This window comes from Rhinatrema bivittatum, chromosome 1 (genome assembly GCF_901001135.1).
Source record: "Rhinatrema bivittatum chromosome 1, aRhiBiv1.1, whole genome shotgun sequence".
Classification (NCBI taxonomy): Eukaryota; Metazoa; Chordata; class Amphibia; order Gymnophiona; family Rhinatrematidae; genus Rhinatrema; species Rhinatrema bivittatum.
Window position 1 is genome coordinate 470,082,360 of NC_042615.1, and position 22,094 is coordinate 470,104,453.

The 22,094-nt window shown below is 44.1% G+C and overlaps 1 protein-coding gene across 6 annotated transcripts in view; it reads right to left on the reverse strand.

Annotated features, from left to right (window-relative positions):
- MOB3B (MOB kinase activator 3B) overlaps positions 1–22,094 on the reverse strand; it is a 268,138-nt gene that overhangs the window by 146,173 nt on the left and 99,871 nt on the right. For all 6 annotated transcript variants that reach the window (XM_029606598.1, XM_029606608.1, XM_029606624.1 and 3 more), the window contains one exon: positions 9,488–10,112. In XM_029606598.1, the coding sequence (XP_029462458.1) occupies positions 9,488–9,905 (418 nt within the window). In that variant the 5' untranslated portion in view covers positions 9,906–10,112. The remainder of the gene's footprint in view (positions 1–9,487; positions 10,113–22,094) is intronic.

Consider the following 22,094-nt stretch of genomic DNA (forward strand, 5'->3'; position numbering starts at 1 on the left):
CTGGCACCTGCTATCTTATGAACAGCAGAGACTCTGGGGAAGAAAGGCAGAGGGAGGAGTTGGGCTTTCAATAACGTTGGGGTGTTTCCAGATGTCCTTCCCTCCCAGCCTCTCGCTATTCTGAAAGAAAACATGATTTGTAGCTTTACTCTCAATGATGAGACAGACAGACACTTCTATTCCTCCTTTTCTTCTCTGAGAGACAGCCGCAGCTGCCTCTCCAGGAGGGAGGCTCCGCAGCCTTAGGAAGCACAAAAAAAAATCTCACCCTCCACGCTCTCCCACCCTAAAACTTCCCCCACTCCAGTGGATTTCGGTCTGAGGTGAAAGACCTCTTCCTCTTTCGCTAAAGCTTCCCTCTTGAAGAGCTTTCAGCTGCAAGCCTTGCAAGTGACTGTTTTAATCAGCTCTCTTCCTTCAACAGAAGAGAAGGCCTGGCACCTGCCCGAGGTAGTCGCCCAGCCTAGGAAAGAAAGACAAGGGAGTTTAAACCCTTCTCCATGTCACGGACACTTGTCATCTTCCTACTACTGCATTTAGCATATTTTCAGAATGACTTTATACGACAAACCTGGCAGTTTTAACTAGGGCATTTTGCTAAAGCAAGCTGAGAAACAGGAAGGCCAGGATTCACATCCCACTGATGTCCCTTCTGACTCTGGGCAAGTCACTTCGCCCTCAGTTGGCTGAGGTACAAACTTAGGGTCCAATTTATTACGGCTTCTCCCATTCTATGTCTATGGAAAGATGGTCCTAGATTGTAAGCCTTCTGGGGACAGGAAAATGCCTTTAGTGCCTACGTAGAGCTGGATAACTTGAAAACCTAACCGGCTATGTTTGAATATAGTCAGTTACCTTTTCAAGTTATCCTACCTTGTGTGGCTGGATTACTTTCTTCTTAACCAGATATCTTCAAAGCAGCTGTCAGTGTCACCCAAAAAAATAAAAAATTCTAAGGGAACCACGGCCCAATTAAGATCCTTCCCCCCCCTCCCCCCATAAATATTCCCCATAAACATAAATAGCTCTGTCGGGCCCAGCAGCCCCAAAACAAGCAACGTCTCATCCCCACCCCCCACCACCACTGCCACCTTTCCCTATTTCATTAAAAAGATTGCCATCAGTACCCCAGGCTTTCACCTCCCCTCCCGGTCACCCCAGAAACTGTCTCACCCCCTCCACCACCCCGCTTCCCCTATCTATCCCCCTCCCGATAGTCAGAACAGGTCTCTGCCGGGAGTCAGGGCCTTACTCACTCGCTTCCAGAGGCTCCAGCACGGCTTCTGAAAGGCAGCCCTGGAAGCGTAAACTGTTCTATTTACCCTGCAGTTACAGTGAGGTACCTCCATTATCAGGCAACCCTGGAAAAAAGTCACTCAGAACCTAAACAGCAAACCAAAGAGCAATAACTCCCACAACGTAAAACTGCGACAATCCTGTATGAAAAGACAACACTGCAAATAGTGCACCGGGCCCTTTAACACCAATACACCTTCCACAAATTAGAAATATTCGGACAATAACTGAATTAGTCTTTGTTTTGTTATCCCCTCCAATTTCACTCACTTCTCTCCCTGTTTCTGTTCCCGGCAGACAGGAGTGGTGGGGGTGAACAAGAGGAGAGGGGGTCGGGGGGGGGTCGGGTTAGGGTGCAGAAGGCTCTTCTTTTCTTTGCACTGTGCTCTGTCTGCTCTAGGCTCATCCACCCCATCCTGTTCCTTGCAAGCTGCCTGGGAACAGCAGGAAGCAGAGGGCTGTTCTCCGATTCCTGAGATTTGGGGCACTCCCAATACAGTCATCAGGGCAGAGCCCGGTACGTTCGCGCAATGGGCTCCAGGTTATGCCCTATAGGTAAAATTAGCCCTGTTGATGATGCCCCCGCCCCCTTGGGTTTGACACCTGGGGCAGCCACCACCTCTTGCCCCAACTAGTCTCAGCCCTGATCAGGGAACAGAGAAAGCAGAAACAGAGCCATCAAGCAGCAAGAAAAAAAAATTGTTTTGATGAAAATATTTTCCCAGTGAAAACTGAAAAGTCAGGTTCCAACTTCTGGAAAAGTGAAGGAGACCATTTCTAAGTTAGAGGTTTTCATAAGTGTGAAGAGCAGCAGAGGAATGCACATCCGTGTGAGAGATCACGGGACAGCAAAGGGACTTTTAGTGAAGTCATTATTTTAATTACTCTATGTCTTTTTCTCTGGCTCCCAGCCTAATTATAAATGTAAAGTAACTGGGATTCAGAATGCCGGCACAGCAGGCCCAGAGGAATACTTCTGGATGGACTTCAGCCCTGCAGCACAGGTCTGGCTCTGCCTTATCCTGGGTTCCTGATGAAGAAAAGCAGGGCACTGCTCTCTCCTGACAGTGCACATGAGGGGATTGATGCTGAAAGAGCTCCCCTGCACCGAGGAACCTCGAAACAGCAGCTGCACAGATTAATGTGCACAGTGTATCCAAGCAGAAGCGACAACGGAGGTCCTCAAAGTATTAGCTCACCTGTACCTTGGCTCTACTGTTTGCTCTTTGGCTCTTATTCTACGGAATCCTTTTCTTTTGTTTTGTCCCAATAGAAGTTATTATGGCTATGCCCACTGTTTTAAAAGTCTTGTTGGTTGGGCTGGCCTGATGGCAGGGCTGCGCGCTGCTGTGTGAGAAGCCCAGGTTGGAGTCTGCTCATTGGGTCATGAGAAGCCAGGGATGCTGCGAAGGGTGGAGAACATTCACATACAAGTAAACCATGAATACTGCACAAACAATTGCACAGAAGATTCAAGGAAAGAGACTTTTATAAACAGCAAGCCTGGCCCTTATAAATGTTGCTTACCCCTTAGTCAAAAAAAATAAATTAACAATTTGCTCAATAAATTTTATTATTTCAGAAAATCAGTCAGGCTACTGAATAAAATCAAAAGGAAACAATAAGAACAAAAAACTTCAAGGGAGGACTCTCCAAAGAGTGGCCTGCAGGCTGCATCTGGCCTAGCGGCAGCAGAAAACACCATTGAAACCCGTTCTGCCACCGCTGGCCACGCTGACAGTGACTGCAGCAGCACCTCCTCGAGCACGTCTGAAACTGCCTCCTGATCTCTGCAATGCACCAGGTCACAAGCGAGGAGGGGAAGTGCCGGCCCGTGAGTTTTCAACCTGTCAACGGTGCTGATACAGCCACTGTCAGAGTGATCGGCAGCAGGGGGGAGGCCGCCCGCCGCTCCCGCAAACTGGGACAATGGGACGGGGACTGGAGAAGAGATGAAAGAGGGGAATGGATGCCGGGGAAGGAGGGAGGAAGAAGCAGAGAGCAGATGCTGGGGGCAATAAAAAATATCTTGAGGGGTTCTTCTCAAAGAATTTGTGGAACACGTGGGGAGAGGATCACCTGTAGCCCTTCTCAGTGATTTGAACTATGCAGTAAAATGTTCAATGCAGCCCTTCTCTTGAAAAAAAAAAAAAAGTCTCTTTTGAATTGTCCATTTTAAACCTCTGCTCCAAAAGTCCTCTCTTTCAGATCTGCATACTCTCTAACATAAGGGCGCCTGACAAGCACCACAGAGTGAGAAAAGTCAACACAAGACGTTCCGGGCAGAACTAGTGGAAGCCTCCTTTCTGGGATGAATGTTCGTCCAAGAGCATTGGTGGATCCTCTCCGCACCCCCCCCCCCCCCAAGAGATACCTCTCAGGATCCTCTTGGATGCCCATGGGCACCTCCTGAAAGTTTGTTATGGATAGCACACCAAACGCATAAATTATTAGTGGGGAAAACACACACACACATACATACGGCGATCTGTTACGCCTTCTTTCCTCCGGAAAGTGGGCTACGATGCAGCGAAAAATACTTTTGCTATTTCTGAATGGTGCATCTTTTGCCCTAGGCTCGCAGATCCCACAAGAAAATTAATTTGTGCAACCAAAATGTGACACAAAAAAGCATTTGGGTAGGGGGCAGAGGACTGGTTTTGCCCAAGGCTTAACCCTGGACTTTATTTCCCATAAAGATTTTGTTTGCTTTCACTGTGAAGTGAAAAATCGAAAGTTTTTTTCACTGGTATTTCTGCGTTGAACAAAATAGTTGCTAGCAGGCCATGAAAGAAACAAGAGAGACCAAATGAACCCACAAACAATTAGGTACAAAAAGAAGCTTTTAAATATATATCTTAAACTAAAGGAATAATTCAGTGGTTTTCATTGTCATCAACATATACAAATTAACCATATCCTTAGACCAAACACATAGCTCATGCTTAATAACAGTAATTCACATTCAGGCCGATTCAGTAAAAAGTGCGAGAGAGCCAGTGTTCCGTGTTGAGTGCCTGCTCTCCCAACACGTGATTCTCTATTTAAATTAGGTATTGCGCTAATAAGGAAGTGCTAGGGACAATAGCGCATCCCTAGCACCTCCTTATTAGTGGCAGATGCGGCTGTCAGCGGGTCAGACAACTGACGCTGAATTTTACCGGGGTCAGTTTTCAAACCCGCTGACAGTCACAGGTTAGGAAAATGGACGTCGGCAAAATTGAGCATCCGTTTTTCTAACCCGCTGACCAGTGGGCAGATTTCTTTTATTTATTTATTTCTTTTATTTTTGGTTCCTCCGACTTAATATTGCTAGGATATTAAGTCGGATGGTGTACAGAAAAGCAGTATTTTCTGCTTTCTGTACACTTTTCAGGGTTGCTTAGAATTTAACGCCAGCCCTTGGGCAGGCGTTAATTTATGAGAGTAAAATGTATGGCTAAATAATAGGTGAGTAACTAATAGGCTCATCAACATGCATTTGCATGGGATGAGCGCTATTAGTCTCGGGGGAGGGTTGGCCGTGTGTTTGTCACGGAATACTGAAAGTAAAATGTGCGGCCTTAAGGGGTAATAGATGCCGGTGGGAAATGTGCAACCAATCGCATGTTAAATGGTGCGCTCTTACTCTTCCTTTTTTTCTCTCTCTCTCTGGGGGATACTGGCAAGGCTACAGAAATTTACCAGTTATTACCTTATACTTACATGATCCAAGAAGCCCATGAATAGACCAGCCTTTATCTCAGAATCAGACCTTTTATTCTCAGACAAATCAGACTTACTACTCAGAATAATGCACACAACTTGTGCCTCCAGGTAAGAAACTTTTACTACAATCCTTAACACAGCATGTACGTATAATGATTAAAGCTTAGTATCGGTGAACTCAGGGCAATGCACATCAGGATAACCTTGACTTGCTTAGGATATTGTTAATAAACTTAGCTAAATATCCCCATAACTCTTAGAAGGTTAACCTTCATCTCACCACTGATGATGTCTTGGTGCTGAGCCGGGAAAGAAGCTGAAGTTCCCAGAGTCTGTCTCAGACTCCGATCACCTGCAGAACTAAGAGGACTTGCTGATCCCGGGAAAAGGAAAAGACAAGCTCAACTCGGGCTGCAAGTAGCAGGCAGGAGGCTCTCTTATGTACAGTGCCTTACAGGACACAGAAACCCATCCACTTGGTTGCAGGGAGGGGCAGGAAGTGATGGCTTCCTCTGATGGTGTTAATGGACCTGCTTTACCATCGCCTCCCGAGGCCCTCTCCCATATGTATATTCAGGAGCTCATACATAGTAAAACAGGAGCCTGAAATGGGGTCTCTTCTTCACTTTGAACTGGACTCCCCTTCAGCTGAGATCCCCCTTTCTCAGAGGGTTCATTCGTCCAGCGCATGATCAGGCTGCTGACAGCGTTGACCTGGCGAGCTGACCTGTTTGATAAAACTGTCTTTCAGGAATGGAGGTTCTTGTCTCCAGGGAGAACTGAGCTCTGCTGCAGGTCTAACGTCTAAATCTGTTCTAACACACACACACACCCCTGGCCTGTATTGTCTTAGGTCAGTGTTGTTTATGGAGAAAAGCTTTTATTCCTTCAGAGGGGCTTTGTTAAACAGCTGTGCAGGCAGACCAGATAATTCAGTCAAGTATGGCAATTCTGACCAAAATTGATCATCTCTGTACTGTTGAAATATCTGTCAAGCATCCATTTTGTGAAGTTAGAATTCATATTTGGCTGCATACAGTAGTGATATTTCAAGTATCTTCCTACAAAGCAGCAGAAGTGAAACAAGCACTAAGAGTTTTATCTGTCTTAGCTGACAGTAATCCTTGCACTCTGCAACTGTTCCCTCAAACTTTTGACTATTTCTTTTTCTTTCACAATGCACACCTGATCTTTTTTTGGCACTATGAGTTCTGTAGTGTTTAAACAATTAAAATATTGTTGGAAGAATGATACCCAGACCTGCCCTGACGATCCATCAGTCCCTACGCAGCTAGACTTTGTGCGAGCATGTTATCGTCAATGAAGACCTTTGGGTCTTGCAAAGAAGCACACACACAAAATCCAGTCACTTCTTCCTGAGCAACTCAAATGCTGACACAAAGACTAAGTTTTGGGGTGCTTGCCAGGTTCTTATGGCCTGGATTGGCCACTGTTGGAAACAGGATGCTGGGCTTGATGGACCCTTGGTCTGACCCAGTATGGCATGTTCTTATGTTCTTAAGTATGCTAATGAGAGTCACAGCACACAAAGTGAGATGGGCACACTGGTAATTTCACCTGGCACACTTTCAGGTGCAGATATTTTGCACACAATGAATGAAGTAGGACTTAGGCACCACAGACTCACATTTCTGTGCTTCCCTTCAGAATGAAGGCTCTTGTGGTCCCCAACTAGGTGATTACTTGTCATTTTGAAAGAAGCTTAAATCTGGGGTTTTTTTTGTTTTATTTTAAATATGCATGTTGGATGGGTTGTACACCATGGTATTAAAATATTCTTGTATTGTAGCTGGGATTTTATGGTTGGGATTTTAAGTTTCATTAGGCGACCTTGCAGGGTTTGATTGTCACAGTCTTGATTTGCTTGTCTATGTTAGTCTTCTTTTGATGCTATCATAACTATTCCTGCCTTACTTGTTTTAACTACAATCCACTAAGAACACTACCCGGCATTAGTGAAATATAAAATGACCTGAATAAAATAAAATAAATAATAAACTACACAGCCTCAACTTGAAAGTTTTCATAAGAAAATGCCCCCATGCTAACTCCCCAATTTCTTTTTTCCATTTATATCTGTGTTTATCCTTTACTCTTTGGAACTGAGAATGGGAAAACAATAAATATACAAAATTTTCAGCCTATTTCATCGACTCTTGCCGGATGAGGAGCCTGAACATGGGGATATTAATAAATAAATCAGATGTATGTGTGCCTGCTGATGAGTTCACGTCATCTCCTCCTTTCTACGCATGGTACAATGATTACAACACTTCTGTAACTGGGATAAAAGGCTCCAAATGCTTTTGTTGCTGTTACTGCCATTCCTCACATCACGTGCTTTCCCAGTGATCTGTGGTGCCATGCCTGCTTAAGCTAGCAGATGTGGGTATGCGAGCACGCCGCCGACGCGCTGCTTACAAACTTGGAAGAAGCAGGGAGGGAGGCAGGGTGGCCCGAGAAGATAACCCGCATACCCAATTCACTCAGACAGGTATCACCTGGAAACGGGAACATAAATCACGTCCCCAACATCTCTCCCCCCACCCGATCCCAAAAAAATGAAAATAAAACCTCATTCAGAAAAAGTAGATAAAAGCTGTTTCTCCCTTCTCCTGTTCTATCTGGCTGTATCAGCACGGCCACCAACTCCACACTGCAGTTATGTGCGCTATGAACGGCAACAGCATCTTAAATCTATGCAAGCAAAAGCTACTTTCTGCTTGTAAGGCTTAATGTAACACATCAGTAAAAATGAGGGCTTCCAGTTGGCTCTGGTTTTTTCAGGGCAGGCTGATTCAGTCATGGTCTGGTTTTTCCTAGGGAAGCCAAGTCCCTGTGTGCAGTGGGATAAAACCAGGGCTGGATCAAGTTGTCCTGAAAAAGAGAAAAAAAAAAAAAAGTGGAGTCAGTTAGCATTGCAACCAGGGCTGGATTTAAGATTTTGGTGCCCGGGGGGGGGCTGAGTGACACAGTGGCACCCCTTTGAAACTGTGCCACCACACTGCCCTAAAGCAAACAGAAGCGGACTACTCTATGGCCTGGATATTTGGGGCCTTTGGCAGTTGCCTGTGCCTAAATCCGGGCCTGACTGCAACGCTATATATAATGTAAGTAGCAAAGGAAGACCGTTTACGCACGAGCCATGACACAAAAGACATGTTATTTTCTGTTCTTGCTCTTGTTGTTCACTTTAAAGTTTAAGCATGCAGCAAATGAATGCAAGAGTATAAAAGTAAGTAACACATGGTTAGGCCCTCAGGGGGCTGCTACTGAAGTCAGTACTGACATCACTAACAAACAAATTAGCACTCTCCACAGGTTGTCTATTAACATGCGACATAAAACCTTGCAAACAGAAACTTTTAGTTTGATGACCTAGGCATGTTGTTACCTTCTAATCTACAGCATACTGTGATTACAATTACAGTAGCTGGAAGTTCTCCTTTAATCAGGAATATGATGGAGAACCTGAATAATTAATCCGTTAACTGTTCATGGTCCCCAACTTTCTCCTGTACTCTTCTCAGTCCTTGCACAAGACCCAATACATTAGTTGCTAGCTAGAAGAGTCCCAACTTAACCGACAATAAGAGAGGCCATAGCATGTCTGATCAGTAAAAAGTCCAAGATGCACACTGCTAAATGAATAAGACTGCACTAAATATCCTTCAAGTGCAGCAAAAAGTTAAATAGATTATAATACAAAATCTGCTTGCAAGCAGAAGAGCGGACCAGAGGAAATATTCCTTTGACGTAAACCTTATAAGCTTGTTAAACTCCTGTGTAAGGAGTCCGGCTGGTAAAAATCATACATCTTTTGCACCAGCATTACAAATGTGGCAGCACTTTCATGCCGTTTCTTTCCAAGAAGCAATGCAGAAGAAGTGTTTCTATTTTGCGCTTACTGGAATTCTACTATGCGGTTCAACCTCCGCTAAAGAAAGAACTTAAAAGCATTTGCTCAGGAGAACAGCTACAAGAACTTGCCATCTCATATCTAACAATGGGTTTTTTAAATGCATTCATTTGCTGGATGGAAACTTTCACATAAATCCTGCAAGCTCTTGGCTAAAGAAATCCTCAAGGGCCTGTAGGCATGCACAATAGGAAACTAATCCCTACGTTGCTGCCACTTGTTTAACAAAGAACCTCACCCCATCTCATCTGCTAATCTCATGAACAGTATTCTGTTTGCACACATAGAATCAAACAATGCATCAGTAACTCAAACATCTAATCAAAGGCAGGGCACCATACTGGAATACTAATGTAAGGATGCCTAATAGGAGCAGCATTCCCAACTGATGTCCTAAAGCAGTGGCGAGCGTGAACACATTCTGTTCAACATGGACTCTGCAGTGCTCTGAAACCAGCAAGCTATAAATCGGGATGAGAGAAGCAAGTCACACTACCTGGAAACACAAACATGGATCTGGTGGATGGCCTGACTGTGACTTACCCACACTTGTAGGGAATATTTCCTCATTGTTGATCTGTACCTCAATCCAGTCCATGAGAAGGTTCATATACTGAGGTGCAGGCAAAGCAGTGGGTTTCTTGTATTTTAGGTCATCCTGCCACCTGTACTCATATTTGGGACCCCCGCACATCACTGGACAGGTCCTTTCCGTGCAGAACTCACAGATAGTTCCATAAATCAAATTGATTCTGTTGAAGAAGTCAACTACATGAACCGCCACCCAGTCATTCAGATCTTCACCATTGGGTAGCTGCACGGCGGCTTTCAAGTCTACCCCTGAGTTAAGCGAGGCCTGAGCCCGTTTATGGAGTTCAAATCTCTGAGATCCAGGTTCAAATTTGCGCTTGGGCCGAAAAGTCTTATCTTTGTTAAAAACTTGTTTTAGTCCAATTGACATGTTCTTTACTTGGGAGTTGCGTCCTCTCTCAGAGCCTTTGTGGAGGCACCACTAGTCTTTTTCTACAAAAGCTGATGGTCTTATAGTGCAGACCCAAGGGCCCAGTCCTGTGACAGAGGCTTTTGATGGCTCCTAGGCAGACCTCTTGTTCTTCCTCTTGAAAGCTCGCCCAGGCGACCTCATACTGTGGTCCTGAAGGACATTAACCTGAAAGAAAGATTTATTTATTTATTTAGAATTTTTTATATACCGACAACCGTTTTATTCATTAGTACCCTAATCTGAAACATCAGTCGTACAAACCAAGATTCTACCAAAATTGAATGAGACTTTAGAAAAATCTTGCTGCTTGCAATAAGTGAGAAAGACACTTTTAAGATGAATTTGGGTAACTGAAGCAGTTAACTGAATGCTATGTTGTAGAATGAGCATAGAATAGCCCTTGAAGAGTGTTGTATTTGTTTAGATTAGTATGCACTAAAAAAAAGATTAGTACACACCATATTGATTTAGAACACACTAATTTCAATTTAGTGCACACTATAAAAAAAGCATTAACAAAAAAAAACAAAAAACTAATGAAAACGAGGGGGGGGGGGGAACAAAATAGAAAACAAGCCTTTTTGACTACAATATCCCTATTCTTTACCCATTTGCTCCCCTGTTGCCTATAGCTACCGACATTAATACGTAACTTGCTAGGGTTAATGCCAAGGAGAAATGATCCTGCTTGATATTTGCGTCAGGTGTTTGCATCCAGAAGGGATGAGTAAGTCATTGTAACTTCTGACTTGGAGTTTATCAGCAGTTAAGCAGACATGGACATGTAAACAGCAATTTTCAGGGGGCAGGTAGCATCTAGATTTTTAGAATTCCAACATGCCACATTCCGCCCTTATCAAGTCATGCCGCCTGACTCGCAGGCCCCAACTTGACCTTCAGCCACTGAAAGACAAATTCTTTGTATTCCACAGTTTTCTCTTTGTTAGTCTTCAAAGTGTTACTATATTGGAAAGAAAAAAAAAAACAAAACAATAGAATCTCTTGTGAAAAGACAAGAAATTCTGTGTGTCCAAACGTGAAGGAATTATTCATCTTCTCATTGCAGGAAATAAGACATTTCTTATTTTTTTTGGGGGGGGGGGAGGGGGGCAAGGGGAGTACGTTGTTACCTCAAGTAGATTGTGTGATATTTTGCCACTTGAACCCCCAAGGAAACGAGATTGTATGTGATAACAGATAGTGTACACCACTACATAGTCCATAATTACACACAGAGTAGGTTGATATTATCATTTCACAGGGGATTTTATAAGAATCTGGAACAGTGTTTTTCTGATTTTCTTTGGAAATCAAAACTTTCTCAGATTGCCCTAAGGAAACTAGTTTCCAAAGAAAATGATGGGATCAATTTTTGAAATTTCTGTAACTCCTATTAAGACAGAGGCCTTGTCCATAGCGGTTTCTGTTGGAACATTCCTAGGAGGTTCCATCTGTCCAGGACATCCATCTGGCTAGGGTAAAAGCAAAGATCTCCGCAGTGGTGGAACCAAAACTCTGGAACGACTTTCCCTTTGCAACTGGAGGATCAGACTAATTATCTACAGTTTCAGATGCAAGTAAAATCCTGGCTATTTCCAGATGACTGATTTGTATGCCAGTTTCCCCTTATGGACTTGCCAGGAGTAGGGGGTGACGTGGTTTGGGAATGAGAGTGGTCAGGAATGATTGTATTAGCTGTGTGTTTTTTATAGAGTCTTTTAAGATGGATGTGGCCAGGGGAGCAAAAATTAATTGTTGTATCTGACAATAGGCTGATGTCAGTGCCAAAGGATGGGGGGAGGGCTGGTTCTCTTCTTGTATGCATGTTTGTTTGTTTTTATTGTGATGACTTAGAGTGAATTATTGTGCACTGCATTGGACAGCTGATTCAGTTGAGGATATGGTTAATATATATGTTCAAATAAAGAAAATAGAATTCACCCCATTGGGTATGCATATTTTACTGGCTATGATGTGTTCCTCGTGCATTAAGGAATGGCCCGTTACACATGTCATCAGATACTAGAGAAATTAGTCAACGATAAATTGTGAAATTTGTATTCAGATCCACTATGGTTTAATCCCAACAAAGCCTTTTTGAATGAATATAATGATAAAGGATATTAGATGTGTTAGGGGATCTATTTGTGAATGGGAGGGTAAAGTCTTCTCAGGAACTGGTAAAAAAGTTGGTCAAAGGCAGAACTGGTACAAGGTCCCTGGCTGTCATGGACAGTTTCAACATTTGTCGCCCTTCCCCAATTTCTGGCCAACACCAGTATTGATGATACCTCGTTCCTCCCTCAGTTCCCGCTGAGAGTATCTGACATACCACCCTTCTCCACCAGCTGCGGATGACCCCCTCTAGGCCTCCGCCACTGCCAACACAGCTTTCAGTTCCTCAAATGTAAAGTTCACAGTTGTGCAGGTACCTGAATGTAGGGACTCTGAGCCACTGTATGCTTGTTAATGGTCAGTAGGGGGTCACTTTTAGATATTTTACAGAATAGAGAAATAGAATAGATGTTTACATAGGATTTAAAGTTCTCTATAACAACACATCTATTTCCTGTCAATGAAACTTAAGCAGAAATAAGAAACCACAGGTGCATGGGGGGAGAATATAGATCTGAGTTTGGTTGCTTTAGATATGTGATATCCAAGAAAGCAGGCTGTGAGTTAACAGGAGGCATGGGTAAAAGGACTGCGACCAGACAGAGCTCAGCACATTACAGAAAAACATCTCAACAACTCACCACTGTTGGAAAGTACCGTTCATCTTTTTTCTGAATAGGTCATGATGACCAAATAAAGCCTGACACTGAACTAAGCCAATGGGAGCTCGGCGATGCATTCTGATGAGCCAGGCGTCCCCTGGAGTCAGACAAACCAATCACGTATCTGGAAGGTGTGGCCATAGCATGCCAAAGCTGCCCAGCAACCAAAAGGCCAGCCACTCATGAACCAGATATCTACAATGACAAGCTAAGCTCTACCTATGATGACCACGTATAAAACCACCAGCACAGGAGCTCAAACCAAGAAGACTGCAACAGACAACAGGAAATACTGTGTACCAAAGATATTGCAGAGGGTTCCAGCAGCACAAAGGCACACCCTGCTAAAGACTTCTTAATTTGACCAAAGATTTTTAAAGCAACAAAACCTCAGGTGATATAAATCTTAGAAGGGGGTTCATTTTTTGTTTAAGGTTACCTAACCAGCTTCAGAGGGCAAGCAAGGAATATGTTGAACTTGTATCATAATTCTTACATGATTCCATTATTGTCTCCTCTTTATTTTGAATCTGAGAATGGGACCTGGGTTGGGTGGGGCAAGGGGGATGGTTGCCTGGGGGGTCCCAGTTTGCATGCTCACAGTCTCTGCAGTGACATGGCCCTGCCTCTTTCCCTTACTTTGGAAGTATGCCCAGAGGTACAGGTCTGACGGCTGAGCAGGGTATTAGTGAGTATTAGTGGAGGGCATCAGTCAGAAGTAAGAACTCTATAATATACGTTCAGATAGCCCAAGTTTGGAGTATGGGCTTCCAGGAAACGGGGTGGGAGGTGCAAAGAAGAAGAAAATTACAATGTGCACAAACTCCCCCACCCAAAATTATAAGACATAGAGCTAATAAGAGTAGAGCAACACAATGTAAGGTGTCAGGTATTTCAGCTAGAATTTAAGAAAACACATAAAAGATAATTTAAAAACATTCTAAAGTCATGTAATTAGAACTAAAAATAAAACATTTTTACATTTTACACTACATCAGAGTTGGACAACTCCAGTCCTCAAGAGCCACAAACAGGCCAGGGTTTCCGGATATCCATAATGAATATGCATGAAAGATTTACATTTAATAATTTTACATAAATGATAAGCAGTAGTAGTAGAGTGATAGAAAGAGGAGGAAAGCAGGGAAGAGAAACAGTGTTGGCACAAGGCACAGAGAGATGAGAGAGAGAGAGGAGGCAGGTTCAGGGGCTGAAGGGCAACTATATGTAAATGAGGGGGAGGGGTATCTCCCCAGGTCGTCAAATATCCTGTGGAAAAACTGAGAACTCTTATTTCAAACGGCTTTCCTGTGAATACAATAGTGCTTTGAAATGGCCCTTTAGAAAACTGCATGACCACACAGTATATGCACATAATGGAGAGGGGTTCCAGGGGGTGGAGCCTAGGTGGGGTCAAAATGTACACACACACACACTTTTTGATGTGCAAATTCTCTCGGCCAAATGACATGCAACAAATAACAGGTGCACGCATATTGTTTTGCTGGGGTCATTTTCAAAGTGGACTTAGGTATATAATTAGACAGGCTAGATGGTCCTTATCTGCTGTCATATTCTATGGGGTCAACAGGGCTGGAAAAATTCCCTAAGCAAGGTCATCTGGACACTTAAAATTCAGAAAAAAACCCAACAAAAAATAAAAATAAAGGAATAGAAATTAACATTTTTTTAAAATAAAAAAATAGAAAGGCAACAAAGGGAAAAAAAATTAAAATAACGTCAAACAGAATAACATGCGAAGTAGCAACAGCAGCAAAGAAGAGTGAAAAAGTAAGAAAACATTTTCCCCAACTTCTGAACATTTTTGACTGGCAACTTAAAGCTGAATTTTCAAAACATCCTGCGCGAAAATATAACATATACGTGCCTAAGTAGTCTCTACTCGTGTATTCCGTAGTTTAGAAAGGTCAAAAATACATGTGCATGTTCACTTGCGCTTGCACATATATGCATGTAAAAAAGGGGGCGTGCCAGGGCAGGGCTAACAGTTAGGCGCATAAGTTGCTAGTTTAAAAGACACTTATACACGTACAACTTCCAATTTCACTCGCGTATTTTTACTTCTATTAATGGTCTAGTGTACGTGATAATAGATGCATTTATTGCACAGTACTGACAGGCTACTAGATCTGGGTGGACTGGAGAGGAGCTCAGGCTGGTTTCGAGGAGCTGGAGAAGGATGGGGCGAACTGGTGGACTAATTAGTAAACTGGTTAATCTCCTCCACATGTGCATGCTTTAAAACTTGCTGACTTACGCAAGTAAGTCCAATTTTACTTTCACGCGTAAAATATACGCATGTATAATATTTAAAAGAGGTGGGTAAATTCCGAGCAATCAAGCCATTGATATACTTGGATTCAATGCACTGCAAGTGTTCACGTGCATAGCCTGCATACATGCATATTGCGTGCTGCGTGGTAGAATTACATGCATTTTTTTAAATGTGCACATATTTGTGTATATTGTAAAATACTATAGCAAATATGTGTGCCACCATGTACACGTGTATATGCTGTCACGTGCAGTTGTTTGAAAGCTATCCTCCCTGATTTCTAAATATATTTCCACCTCTGGGGTGGGCGATATTTAAAAGAGTTACGTGATTAAAATAGGCTTTTAAAAAGTGCATCAAACTGGTTAAAAATGTCCCCTACGCACAGATTTCGCCAGATAAAAAAATGAGGCGTGACCACGCCAAATTGTTTGGTCAGGTTCGGCCGGGTTTTCAGCCAGTTAGTTGGGGATGAATATCCGGATACGCTAGATAAAGTCACCCAGTCAACCTGTGGATGCTTGGCAGCCGCTGAATATCGGCACCCCTATTTTTCTATGATATTTGCATGATACAGAGTCGTCCTGCTTTCACTGACTAAGAGAACCATGATCACAGAGCGACCACATAAGAAGCTTGCACAGCTGTGCTACACGTGTGCCTGAAAAGGAAGAAGCTGTTTAAACTCCTTAAGGGAACTTCATTCATTCCTATTGACAACTGCTCCCACCAATATGCTGCTTTCCTTCCTGGTTCTGACTTATGCACACGGAGCCAGAAAGTGCTCATCAGAAAGCTCCCCCATTTCCACCCAGTCTACAAAATATTACGCGGAAAGAAAACCAATGACAATAAGTTTTCAAGGCTGATCCAAAACCGAATAAATCAATCAACAAAAAATGCCAGAAAAGCACTGTGGTCAAAACCTAGTATGCAGCCAGCGAGTACAGCAAAATGCTGGCATGGTTTAGTCAGGGCCTATCCCACTGTGAGATACTTCTCAGGGCAGAGTGTATAGCTGAGCCCTTTTATTCTGCCCCAATAACACAAACAAGCAAACAACAAAGAGCTGCTGGAATTTATTACCCCTCCTGAAGACAGGAGTTGCGAAGCAGGTTAGGAAAACCCATGTCTAGCTCTAAGGGCAAGAAACACGGCAGTGTTTTGCGAACTTAAAAGGGGAACACTATGCCTAAAATGCAAGGAAGTCTTACTTTCATGTAATGTATGTGAGCCATTTTCATTACTACAGAAAGCCGGTTTATTAAGAGAACCAAATAAAGAAAGAAACAAAACTTCCGGTCAACTCCCCCGGCTGTTTAAAGAAGTGGACTAGCTTACCTTGAAGAGGGCTTCCTGTATTACTGGGGACATCCACTTTCTTCCAGCAACAGAGTCCTCAATGATATCACAATGCCCCCGTAAGACGGAATGCATTTGGACATCATTGTTCTCCTGCTAGCAAAAAAAAAAAAAGCCAGCAGCACTTGCTTTCCCACGCAATTATGCTGAAATCTAACACACAAACCCATTTATTTACTAAAAGGAGCAGCCCAAGTGGGAACAAAAATGTGACTGTCAAAAATATGCATGCAGAGGACAATATTATTACAGCTATAGCATGCTGTTAAATATCTCAGCTCACAATGATGCACACATGATTCTGCAAACAACAAAAAAAAAAAACAATCTAGCAGGCTGCTGAGGCCAGGAAGGAAGCGCACAGACTGCCACTGCTCTACAGTGACCCTTACCGGCTGGTAAAAAAAATACTGAAGCCAGCACCACAAGGAGCCAAAGTCCATTCTCTTCAGCCAAAGGATTAGCAAAATACCGCCTGGGGAAAGTAGCCAATGCCACAAGTGGAGGCCCACAGGCATCTCAGCTTCGTCCTCCCTCCCTCGCCCCCTCATCTGCCCTCTTGATGCTGTGTTGAACGGAAGTAGTTGGCTACAGACAGGACCACATGCGAAAGAGGACAACTTCCCAGGAGAAAATGAATTCTGACAGCCTAAGCTTTATTAATAGTAATAATAATAATACATTTACTTATAAACCACCCTTCCAGCCCCACCCACAGGGGTGACTAAGGTGGTATACAACCATAAAAATACAGTCCTACCAAAAGAACAGGCAGATCAAACCAGAAAACTACAACTGCTTTTTCCCCCATCTAATATTTCTCATTCAAGTCTTAAGTGTTGGAGGCTCTTGAAAGCTCCTCCTACTTAGCTGCTCTCCCGCAGATACCTGTGGCCAATGCTGGTCTGATACACTCGATGAACGAAGGAAGTGACCAGCGACCCTGGCTTAGGAGCTTTCAAGAATCCAGGCGAGCACGGCTATCGGGCCGATACAGTAAACGTCGCGGGAGAGCGGGCGAGCGCCTGCTCTCCTGGCGCACGCACAGGCCACTCTCCTGTGCGCGCAATTCAGGGGGGAAGAATATGCTAATGAGGGCCTGTGGTAAAAAGAGGCACTAGGGACACTAGTGCGTCCCTAGTGCCCCTTTTTGGACAAGAGCGGTGGCTGTCAGCGGGTTTGACAGCCGACGCTCAATTTTGCCGGCATCGGTTCTCAAACCCGCTGACAGCCACAGGTTCGGAAAACGGACACTGGCATAATTGAGCATCCGTCTTCCGACCTGCGGGCCGATTTTAAATTTTTTTTTGGGGGGGGGCCTCCACCTTAATATCGCTATGATATTAAGTCAGAGGGTGTACAGAAAAGCAGTTTTTTCTGCTTTTCTGTACACTTCCCCGGCGCGGGCAGGCGTTAATTTTTGAAAGTAAAATGTGCGGCTTGGCTGCACATTTTACTTTCTGGATTGCGCGGGAATAACTAAGAAGGCCATCAACATGCATTTGCATGTTGCAGGCGCTATTAGTTTCGGGGGGATTGGACGCGCGTTTTCGACGCGCTATTACCCCTTACTGAATAAGGGGTAAAGCTAGTGCCTCATAAATGCGTGTCCAAACACGGGCTAACAGTGCCACCGGAGCGCACTGTACTGTATCGGCCCGTATGATAGAGAGGCAGAGCTCTGATTCCTGAGGTTTGCAAACAAGGGGAACGAAGGAAGGAATAAAACGTACCTGGGAACATATGGTCATTCAGAGAGACTGCTGTTGATCAGCAGGGGGTTGGGGGGAGGGAAATGTTATCAGCTTTCTCTTTTCCAACCCCTCCCCCAATCCACACACTTTCTCCCCCTTCCAGAAATAACCCCAGCAGTTTCCTTCCACCCATCCTCCTATAAGTCACAGCTCCCTGACTTGAGCTCCCTCACTGTACCTGCAGCTGAATCCCAAGTTCTGGAATCACAGCTGCACACTCAGCTGGGTCTGTTCCAGCTCCTCCCCGCATTCTACCTCTCGCGTCTGCTGCAGGCTCACTATTCTGCTCCTATTCCCTGCAGGCTTACTCAAGAAGATTAGGGAGGTGAAGCTGCAAAGCAGAAAACAATTTCTCTGCCCCGTTCTCTAGCCTCTCTTCTGCTGTTCCCTGCAGAAGGGGAGAGGCCTGAAATTTTCTAGCCCCTGCAATTGATACAAATTCAAGAATCTCTGGGTGAAATCTGGCATGTTCCCAGGTATGGGAGTAAAGTGAGGAAACCAGCAAGTTGATCCTTTAAAGAACAGATTTCGTACTGCTTTCCTCTCAAGTCTTAAAGACCTCGCATGATGGACCAGTCCCATGGATCAAGCTGAAGCTCTGCGGGCCACAGGGGAGCCAGGTTTGGATCCCTTATTCGTCAGGGCCTATTAGGTCTGGACACACTGCAAAGATGGTGCGTTCGGGCCCAGGGAGGGAAGAAAAATAGTTGCCACTATTTTGGGGCTGGAGGATGGGGGATGGTGAGGAGCAGCAGAGACTGCACAGGGAGAAAAAGAGGAAAAATTCTGTTACATCTTCCATGATTTTCAACATCATACTACCAGAAAAGACTATTGGTGAAATCACAGTCATAACACAGGAAAAGAAAAATCAAAGCAAGGCAAGCAGGGGGGAAAAAAGCAGTCAAATTATTGTCCCAGAAATCCAGTGACCCAAACAGGATAATCATAAGCAATATAATTGCGATGGAGAAGGTACAGAGAAGGGCGACCAAAATGATAAGGGGAATGGAACAGCTCCCCTATGAGGAAAGACTAAAGAGGTTAGGACTTTTCAGCTTGGAGAAGAGACGGCTGAGGGGGGATATGATAGAGATGTTTAAAATCATGAGAGGTCTAGAACGGGTAGATGTGAATCGGTTATTTACTCTTTCGGATAATAGAAAGACTAGGGGGCACTCCATGAAGTTAGCATGGGGCACATTTAAAACTAATCGGAGAAAGTTCTTTTTTACTCAACGCACAATTAAACTCTGGAATTTGTTGCCAGAGGATGTGGTTAGTGCAGTTAGTATAGCTGTGTTTAAAAAAGGATTGGATAAGTTCTTGGAGGAGAAGTCCATTACCTGCTATTAAGTTCACTTAGAGAATAGCCACTGCCATTGGCAATGGTTACATGGAATAGACTTAGTTTTTGGGTACTTGCCAAGTTCTTATGGCCTGGATTGGCCACTGGGCTTGATGGACCCTTGGTCTGACCCAGTATGGCATTTTCTTATGTTCTTATGTTCTTAATAAGCATTAGATATATTTGCCTGCACTTGACCTATAAAGCTGCTTACTTTGCAGATTTGGATTACCTTGTGAAATTCAACAGAGGATTAGTGGAAAGGCTGCTCTGTGCCTTTCCTGCTTTCTTACACCACTGCTAGATGTCAACTGTCAAATAACCGCCATCCCCCATCCCCCTCTCCCCAAGTCCAATAAAATAATATGAAAAAGAAAGCCTCAATTGTCTTCCAGTGCTGAATTTACAGAAAATAAACAACATTTGGTCTCAAAACAGCTGCAGTAAAATAAACAGCAATGAAAACAAAATAAATACAGGAGGTGGGAGTTAGCAGCCAAAATGTCTAATTCCCAAAAGCTGAACTCGGCCCAGCTGAGAGTAGTTTTTTTAAAAGGAGCCCTCCCTACCTCAGAGCATTCTGGGGTGCATCTGTGAGGAATTCTGATAGCGAGGACCCTGTGCCCTTTTCTTGTCACCCACCCTTCCAGAAGGGAGTGAAAGACATGTCTGATTGGTACAACTATCAAACAGACTCTGGGGTTTTCCTGGTCGCAACCCAGCACGGCCCTAAATACATGGTCAGCATTACTACAGTCAGCAGACGCCACTTTCTTGCAATACTTTGCTGCTTACTGCTTTTATCTGCTGAACAGATTCAGGTTTCCCCTGAAATAACAATGATACTGGGGGAGAAGCGAGCCAGCTACATCGGGACTCCACTTCCAGGACAGGCAGGTTTGGTCCAGCTAGGTGCTTTGTGCAGATTTGTGAATCAGCTGTTACCCACTGCAAACAGAAATCCCAATTCTGGCAGCCACTCGGGATCTGCCTGGCTAGGCCTGATGCGACGTGAATTGACTCAAGCTGCCGAGGTCGGCTGGCCCAGACTTCACAGAATCACCAGGCAGACTTCTCATGACACAAAAGCAGCTCTCCCACATAATCCTAGGACCTTGCAATCTTGAGGCAGTTTGCCACCATGTGAATAGCCAAACCAAAGCCACCCCAGTCTGAGTACACCGACCCGGGCCAAATATCACAAGTTGATCCAGCCCGCATTTGGGTGACCGGGGTCCAGCAAGTTTGGATTCAATTCTAGCACACTGGATCATTCAGATCTAATCAGATGCTCTCTCTGTGTGTTGCAGAGGCAATGATGCAAGACCTGAAACAACCCGCCCATCTCTATAATGATGAGTCAAATAAGATACGAAGACCTGTCTAAAACTTAGTTTTATAGCACGGACAGGGTTTCAGACCCCAGAATGATCCACCTCCACCGATGAGTACCTCTACGTTTAATCCGTGTAGAAACCTGTAGAAAGATTACGGATTCTCTCTTTGAGCTCTGCAGCTGTTCAAGCTGCAGGACACAAAGAGAGCCTCTCAGAGGGAAGCCTTTGGAAAGATTAATTTTTCATTAGGAATAAGTATCAGGTTTGGCGGATCCTAAGCAACTGAGAATTTCATTGTGTCCCTCGCTCTAAACCCATATGTAACCCTTGATTGGGGAGGTTTAAGTCCCAGGGGGCTGCTCTGGCTAGCGCTTCTCCCGTAACATTACTTGCCGTCCCAAAGGTGGATCTTTTTTTGTTGTGGGAAGCTCTCGCTTATGGCCCAGGTGATGTTGTGTTTCTCCCCGTGTGGTGTTAGATGCTGCATCTCAAGGGAAGAGATGCTGGAACAAATGAGGCAGGACAAAGCATTGGGTGTTAAATGTTTACTGATTCTCTAACAATTAAATTAAAGTGCATTTATACATATAGGTGAAACTACAGCTGACTGATGTACAGAGGTAATTTTCTTCTTTTGGGTAGGTGTCCTTTAACTCAACTATCTGGCTAAAACTTCCCATGATGATTTTGAAGTATACAAAACTCTTCCAGCAGACCAAATGGGAATCCTATTGGAGGGGTCCCCACAAGCACGAGTCCAATTTATTCACAGTCACCAGGCGGTACTTGTCCCATAGGGTGGAGATCCTAGGGGAGGCCTTCAAAGATCTTGATCCTTCATCTTGGTGTCAGTGACTTCTCATGCAGGAAAAGTCTTAGGAAGCAGGTACCAGGCTATCCCAGCCCTGGAAACCTTATGGGGAGGGGTGGGTCAAAAATCCTCCCCACAAAACAATATCCTAATACTCGCTTACCACAGAAATCTCTAGGTGACTGCTGCTATACTGTCACTGGTACTTGTCCCATCTAGGGAGTAGATTAGGGCTGACAAGTCTTCAGCCCTTGTCCTTTGTGTCCGGGAAGCCTTTTCCAAAGGATGCAATGTTTAAGCAACCGCCTCTTTTGAAAAATCAAAATACATATTGGTCATCAAAAATCTTACACAGTAGGTACTGTCACTGGTGCTTGCCTTACCGAGGAAGTAAAGTAAGCTCACAGGTCTTCAGCCCCTTACAGAAGTTCTCAGAGGGAATCTAGCAAAAATCTATCTCGC